Here is an 8,486-nt window from a genome sequence, read left to right on the forward strand (position 1 = left end):
TAACATACTAGTTACCAAGTGAATAAAAGTCCTAAGTTAAACACTGAATATAAATTTAACAAGAAAGATATTACTATACTAGGAGGATGAAAAGGAAGAGGTAAAGGTAACTCATGGGTGAGTTAAAAGTACAAAATTCTCATCTTCTATAACAGCAAGTTAACAGATAATGAATAAAGCCAATAAATATGTAACAATATATCCATCTTTAAAAAGATGGAGGTAAAGACTAGAAACTGCTAAGAGTTGGAGAGATGGACTTCTATTACTCAAATTTTCAAACTATTATTGGATAACTTAGTCAATCCTTTTTCAATGTCCAAAGAAATTTCGGCCACAAATTATCTACCTAATTGCATTTAGAATAAAAAAATCAAATCTTTTAGAAAAGCTGGGAAAACTGCAGGCAAAAAAACCCCCCAAGAACATATATTCAATCACAACTGCAAATGTCATATACAACTCAACACAAAACCTCTAGAAGTACTTTAAATTATAAACTTTAACAAGGTTCAATCATACTTACTTAAAATTTTATTCATCAGTCTTAATTAAAATAAATTTACCATAGAGGAATATAGTACAAGTTATTTTTACTGCACATGACCAACAGTACAAATACAATACTCAAATCTTAGTATATTTTTAAATATATTAGATGTGCACAACAATAAAATAACCTACTTTAGAGATGCACTTTTCATTCTATCAAATATAAGGCTCACATGAGACCATAACAAAACTTATTCTGTTCAAGTGCCCAGGGACAAGGCGAAGCAGTCAATTAACCTTTTAAAATATCTATGAACCAGAACAGTTTTCTTTGAGTTTCATAAGCCAAAGACTATTGAGGAATACTTTAAGACTGAGTAGAATCTGGTGGCAAAGAAATTAAGGAGTTTGGGGGAAAAAACATAGTTCAATATTAATAGTACAGTATATCTGCCAGGTTATAGGTTTCCTGTGCACAACCAGGTTAATATGAACATCTTTAAAACATGAATATTGAATTTAGTACAATTTTATAGTGTACCTAATTATAGTAGAAAAGTAGATACCTGATGAGAATGCTTTTTTGAAATAGCTTTTTTTAAATAAAATAGGGTCTTTAAAAGAATCCAAACAAATACTGTAATGCAGGGTCTTGGAAAATATATTAACTGCAGAAATGCCCACAATTAGAAATGGTATCTGGCAATACGGTAATTGAAATGGTATGGCAATGTGAAATGTTAAAAGGAATGATAACGTAAAATATGAAAACGATAAGATCATTTTTACTTCAAAACCTAAAGTAAAAATAAAGGGTGGTGAGCTCATTACTTTACGTATGTTATAACTAGGAATTGCTACCTACAAAATATTCTCTCAATGCTTGTTTTTGAATTGCCCATATTTGACAGATGCTATGTGTAGAATAAAACTAGGTTCTCTGAAAAGAAAAAAACCTTGGTCTAGGAAGTACCCATTATCTACTTACAAATTTAATTAAATATGGCTTCGGAAACTAAAGAAATTTTTTTCCAAAAAGTTAATTAAGAATGCTTAAAGTACAATCAAAATTTCAGAGGCTCATATACACTTAGAAATTGCTAACTATTTCAGTTGATGTGATTGATACCTTGTCTCAACTACCTGTGTATTTTTCCACAAAGTATACTCTTACACGCAGAATTTTTAAAACAATGAAATATTTCAGCTATTCTTTCATACCCTATCTTAGTAAAATATACAACAAATTTTTTAATCTGGATATCAAAGACAATTTAAACAAACCGTATTATACATCTGAAATAAATGTCCTAAATTTTATAACACCATCAGTGTGTCAGCAAATATGGGGAAATGCAGCTGTGACTGAATATGTGGGGCGGTTGCAATTACTCTTCATCGTCTCTTTGAAGTGGTATCACCTGAATTTCTTTGGCTATCCTTTCTGCTAATGTTTTACTATTTGCAGCAATTATTCTTCGTGACATCAAGTCAAATGGCCCACCTAAAATCAAACCAAACATAATTCCTGTAAAACTAGTACAGCAATATGTAGTATGGTCAATCATAACATTTTAATACTTTCAGTTTTCTTTAAAAAAAAACTGTCATAACCATAATGCTTAAGCTTTGGCAATACATGAATGAGTTTTAAGAATCTTTTAGAGAATACCAGGGTTTTTTTGGGGGGCGGGGGGTGTCTCAATCATACCAGTCTGAAAAATGCCATCTTTTTTTTTAAATTTTTATTTATATTCATTAGTTAACATGCAGTGTAATATTAGCTTCATCTACTTCTTTCCTGTGTTCTTTTTCTAATCTTTTTGTTACTTTTATTACATCTTTCATGTTTGGGAATCTATGGACAGGAAATTTGACTCCACAGCACAGCATTTTCTTATCTCTCCTTCCCATTTCCTTATTTCTTCATTGCCTTTCTCCCAGATCACAGGTGAATACCTTTTGGCCCAGGTTCACTCTTCACTTTAAAAAATTTCACCATCAGTTCAGAGCAAGAAGTTAACCTCTCTAGGCCCATGGCAGAAAGTGATGGTAGGGGACGTTCATTGTCAACCACCCCAGTCACCAAAAAGCTCTTGGTACAAACCTCAGATTCAGTGCCCTTCTCTAGTTTTCCAAAAGCGTCTCAAGAGTTCCTGATACTCACAGGTTTGAAGAGGCTTAGTCATTTATCATTATTATTCCCACATTACAATTATCTTCTTATCCTTGCCTCACTCAATTTGTTATTCTGATTTTGCAGAAAATTACATGGCTTGTTTTTGTTTGGCCTTTATAAGTTTAAGTGTAACATATATTAAACACTAAAAGAAAAAAGCCACATATAAAGGAAAGTACCAGAGAGAAAAATGCTTTACTGTCCCATAATTTTACCTGTCACATCCATTAGTACTCCACCAGCTTCAGTAACAATAATGCCAGCTCCTGCCATATCCCAGCAGTGAATTCCCATTTCATAATATGCATCTGCAACTCCAGTTGCCACAAGGCACATATTAACAGCTGCTGTCCCAACACCTCGGATCCTAACAAATAACATTTAAAAATAAGATTAAAAAAATCCTTCAAAAAGGCTCCTCCTTAAGTGTTGAGAGAATTTACAAGTAAAAACAAAAACAAAAAAACTTACTTAACTTTAAAATAAAGATACATAAAATCTAATTATGATACACTATACAGATGACGATCCCCACAGAGCAATCATTTAGTAAGATAAACACTAAAAGATATTTTCGGGAAAAAAAAAGAAAATGCCATCATTCTTCTATATTGCCATGCATGTATATTCATATTTGTCTTAACTTGAACTACAGACCAATATAAGCAGTCTCTAGAAGTAAAATATGTTATTGGTCATTGCCACGTGTGTACACATCAGTATTAGTGTGACTAAAGGGTAACAGTACACCTGGGCTCTGGTGAGACAGAGGCCTACCTGAAAAGAGTATTTCAGGTTTGCACCTCTTCCCTGGAAATGTATCAAATTAAGGTAAGTATGGACACTACTCTGATGAGCCATTACAATAATAACTGATTCAAGAAAGAATCACCAATAAATGCCAAAATGAGCAAGAGCAAGATTGGTATTTACATAATGTCAAAGTATCTCTCCCTAAGATACATAATACATGCATATATCATTTTATTGTGCTTTGTTTTATCACACATCAGTTTTTTTTGTTTTTTGTTTTTTTTTTTTTTTACAAACTGAAGGTTTGTGGCAACCCTGCATCAAGCAAATCTACTGGTACTTTGTGTCTCTGTCACATTTTGGTAATTCTTGTAATATTTCAAATTTTTTCATTATTTGTCATGTTGATCAATAACTCACTGAAAGCTCAGATGATTAGCTTTTAGTAATAAAATGTTAAAGTATGTACATTGCTTTTTTAGACATAATCCTATTTTACATTTCATATATCGTGATATAATATAAACATAACTTATATGGACTAGAAAACCAAAAAATTCATTTTACTTGCTTTGAGATAGTTGCTTTATTGCTGTAGTCTAGAACCAAACCTGCCATATCACTGAGGTATGCCTGTACCTATAATGGGAAAGCATCCTTATAATGGTCTACCCCTATCAAGTGATCTAACTTATCATCACCAATAATGGGACAAAAAGGCATCAAGTGCCCCCTCCTCTGATGCACTGAGAGACACAACATTGCTTCTCTGGCATTCCTGCCAAAAATGTGTAACTCTAATCTTGAGGAAACTAGACAAACCCGAATCAAGAGACTTACTATAAAATAATTAGCCTACATTTTTCAAAAAAAAAAAAAAAAAAAAAAGACCAAGACTAAGCAACTGTTCTAGAGTAAAGAAAATTGATGAGAAATGATAATTAAATGCAATGTTTGATCCTGGATTGAATCTTGGATCTGATTTTTTTTTCAAAATTTGAATAAAGTCATTATATCACTGTTAACTTCCTGATTTTTACAACTGTATTATGTTAGGGAGCATCCCCTTTATTAAAGGAACACAAACTGAATTATTTAAGAAAAAGCATTTATCATGTCTGCAAGTAATTTTCCAATGATTTTTACTCAAACTCCTTTTGTAATTATTTAAACCGCTGCATATAAGACAGTGAGATCTGTTCACTGAAAAGGAAATAACATGAGTTGGGGAAGAGCAGGAAGATGGAGTGGTAGGAAGATCCTGCGCTCAACTCCTTCCACAGACACACCAAGATAACAGCTCTATTTGTGCAAATCACTCTGAAAAATGACCCAAAGTCTGGCAAAACAGACCTTCCAAAGTTAATTGTGGAGAGACCACATCAAAAAGGGCAGAAGGGGACAGAGATGCAGTTGGGAATCAAACCCTCCTGGTGAGACTAACCACAAACAGGAGGGATATCCAAGCGTGGAGAAGTGAGCTGATCAGACTCCATGCCAGGTACCCCAGACACTAGGGAAACACACTGGGAAGATGAACTCCCATAATATTTGGCTCTGATAACCAGTGGGGCTTAACTTAAAAAACTGTTAAAATTACGGTTTAACTCCAGGTACTTTAAAAAATTAGCAGGCTTAGCTCTGGAAGAGCTGGAGGGCAATGGGAAACCGTCCCTGCCCTAAAATAAGCTAAAATAACCTATAATAAATAGCCCATCCTAGACACAGCATAGAAGCAGCTATTGGAAAAGTGCCTGTGGTATACACAGAAAGAAATTTATTTACTAATCACCGAACAAGTGCTGGAGGGGCAGGAATCTTCAGGAAACTTCCCCAAGAACAAAAGTGTAGCCATGCACCACTTCACTTCATATCCCCCAGCCTAAATAGCCTGACACATGTGGGAACCCATGTAAATCCTCTCCACCTATTTTGCTAGCACTGCATAACTCACCCTCACATTCACCTTCAGACCCACCCATACAACCCCCCACCCCACAATTTGGTAGGGGTTCCTGAAAAGGATCTCCTGCCCACCACATCCTGCAAGCAGCCCCAGCAAGGATCAGCGCCACTCTAAAGTGACTCTTCCTTGGGTAGAGGGGGGATAACCCCACAGACCAGCACACCCACAGTTCCAGCAGCCAAACCTTTTAGCTGGCCACCCAGGGAGAATGCCCCGCACTTGGTGTGCCTACAGCTATAGCAGACAGACTGGGTATAGATATCTAGTCTGACTGTCCACTCCTCCCACCAAAGATAGCCTCCCAGGGAGACCTGCAGGGAAAGTGCCCTGATCTCTTGCCCTGCCATAGCTAGGGCAAACTAGATGCAGACACCTCCCACATACAAGCATGCAGTGGTCTCAAGCCCCTCAATGGTGCAGGACCAAACCTGGCATGTGCCTACAGCAGGCAAATTAAGATAGCTCATTGTAGCCAACTGGACTGAAGGCAAATGTGACTGAGCCACAACAGTAGGGTGCACAGAGCCCATAGAGAAGATACCCCTGGAGTGCCTGGTTCTGATGACATTGGGCTACAGGGCACCACAGAACCTTTTCTTCACAAGGCCACTACTTTTTTTTTTTTAAGATTTTATTTATTTATTTGACAGAGACAGAGACAGCAAGAGCAGGAACACAAGCAGGGGGAGTGGGAGAGGGAGAAGCAGGCCTCCCATGGAGCAGGGAGTCTGATGTGTGACTCAATCCCAGGACCCTGAGACCATGACCTGAGCTGAAGGCAGATGCTTAACGACTGAGCCACCCAGGAGCCCAAGGCCACTACTTTCAAGACCAGGAGACAGAGTTGACCTTCCTAATATACAGAAACAGCGAGTTAGACAAAATGAGGAAAGAAAGGAATATGTTCCAAATGAAAGAACAAAAAAAATCACAGCAAAAAAGCTAAATGATATGGAGATAAGCACTATGCCTGATAAAGAAGTCAAAGTAATGGTCATAAAGATACTGACTTGGGGGGGGGAGGATCTCAGATCTTCAACAAAGAGACAAGAAATATAAAAAAGAACCAATCAGAGATGAAGAACTCAATAATGGGGGAAACAGACACACACACACACACACACACACACACACACACACACACACACACACTAGAGGGAATCAACAACAGAACAAAGGATGCACAAGAACAGACTGGTGATCTGGAAGACAGGATAATGTCCAGCAACCAAGCTTAAGAACAAAAAAGAAAAAAAAAAAGATAAGGAAACTCCATGATTTCATCAAGCATAATAACATTAGTGTTCTAGGGATCTCAGAAGGAGAAGAGAGAAAGGAGCAGAAAACTTATTTGAAGAAATGATAGCTGAAAACTTCCCTAACCTGGAGAAAAAAATAGACATCCATATCAAGGAGGCAGAGACACTCCAACAAGATGAACCCAAGGAGATCCATATCTCCCTACATTGTCATTACTTTCTGCCATGTTAATTATGAAAAATTTTAAAAGCAGCAAGAGCAAAAAGTTACATACAAGGGAAATCCCAAACAGCTACAAGCTGATTTCTTGGCAGAAACTTTGCAGGCCAGAAGACAATGTCATGATATATTCAAAGTGCTTAAAGGAAAAAACCTGCAACTGGAATACTCTATCCAGCAAGATAATCATTCAGAATAGGAGAGACAGAGTTTTGCAGACAAATAAAAGTTGAAGGAGTTCATTACCACTAACCGATCCTTACACAAAATGTTGAAAGCAATTCTGAGTGCAAAGAAAAGGCCCTAACAGTAAGACAATTATGAAAGGAAGAAATTTCACAAATAAATGTAAACATGTAATAAAGGTAGGTAAATCTCTTATAAAACCATTACAGAGATGAAAACACAAAAGCAGTAAAATGAAATCTATGTACAAAAATGAGTCAAGGATACACAAAATAAAACATATATACATTTATAGGGGGTGGAGCAAGATGGCGGAGGAGTAGGAAACCTGGATTTCGTCTGGTCTCAGGAATTCAGCTGAATAGGGATCAAACCATTCTGAACACCTACAAACTCCACAGATCAAAGAAGAGAGTAGCAACAACTCTCTGAACAGAGAAGCGACCACTTACTGGAAGGTAGGACGTGAGAAGTGAATCTGAGGCGATATTCGGGAGGATAGACGGGGGGGGGGGGGGGGCCTTCGTCGGCCGCTTCTGGCAAGTGATAGAGCCGCAGAGCACAAAATCGGAACGTTTAGAAGTCGGCTCCATTGAGGGACGTCGCTCCAGTGGCTAAGCGGGGGGTGGAATCCTCGCGGGACAGTGTGGTCTCAGGACCCTTGGGGTCACAGAAAGACTGGGGGTGCCTGAGTGCAGCAGAGCTCCCAGGTATTGGAGCGGGGAAGCCGGCTGCAAGGATGGAGCCAAGGCGTGGTTCTCAGCTCGGGATTGCCATAAATTGTGATCTGCGGCCCAGTTGGGCCACCGCTCCTCCAGCAGAGACCCAACAAGCGGCAGAGCCGGGGAGACTCCCCTTCCTCCCCCGGGGAGAAGCGGCGCGGGAGCACACCGCAGGGATCTGCTGGGTTTGGAGACTCCACACGGGGTCAGGTGCCAGAGATAGAAATGCTTGGTCACAGGCCGGGTGAGCACGGAGTGTGGCTGGAGACCGGGGACACGGGAGTGACTGCTTTTCTCTGGGGGCACACTGAGGAGTGGGGCCCCGAGTACTCAGCTCCTCCGGGCGGAGATTGGGAGGCCACCATTTTCACCCTGGTCCTCCAAAGCTGAGCCGAGAGCTTGCAGGGAACAAAAGCTCCTGAGAGCAAACCCGAGCAGCTTGCTTAGCCCAGACCGACAAGGGCGGGGCAATTCCGCCTCAAGCAAAGACATTTGGGAACCACGGCAACAGGCCCCTCCCCCAGAAGATCAGCACGAAAAGCCAGCAAGCCAAGACCAAGTTTACCCATCAAGGAGAACGGGAGAACTCCAGTGCTAGGGGAATACTGCACATAGAATTCATGGCTTTTTTACCATGATTCATTAGTTTTTCAAAGTTAATTGTTTTTAACTGTTTTTTTTTAAATTTTTTTCCCCTTTTTCAACCATC

At 38.9% G+C, this 8,486-nt stretch overlaps 1 protein-coding gene and 1 long non-coding RNA gene across 3 annotated transcripts in view; one reads left to right on the top strand and one right to left on the bottom strand.

The window, feature by feature from the left end:
- The window catches only part of LOC141372809 (uncharacterized), a 44,592-nt gene that overhangs the window by 21,559 nt on the left and 14,547 nt on the right, over positions 1-8,486 (top strand). The gene's annotated exons all lie outside the window — the stretch shown is intronic.
- The window catches only part of IMPA1 (inositol monophosphatase 1), a 27,679-nt gene continuing 19,704 nt past the window's right edge, over positions 512-8,486 (bottom strand). For both annotated transcript variants that reach the window (XM_025870773.2, XM_025870774.2), the window contains exons 8-9: positions 2,887-3,038; positions 512-1,996 (exon numbers count right to left, since the gene is read on the bottom strand). In XM_025870773.2, the coding sequence (XP_025726558.1) occupies positions 1,881-1,996; positions 2,887-3,038 (268 nt within the window). In that variant the 3' untranslated portion in view covers positions 512-1,880. The remainder of the gene's footprint in view (positions 1,997-2,886; positions 3,039-8,486) is intronic.

This window comes from Callorhinus ursinus, unplaced genomic scaffold, assembly GCF_003265705.2.
Source record: "Callorhinus ursinus isolate GAN/ISIS: 27379988/994484 unplaced genomic scaffold, GSC_fseal_2.0 scaffold5, whole genome shotgun sequence".
Taxonomy (NCBI): Eukaryota; Metazoa; Chordata; class Mammalia; order Carnivora; family Otariidae; genus Callorhinus; species Callorhinus ursinus.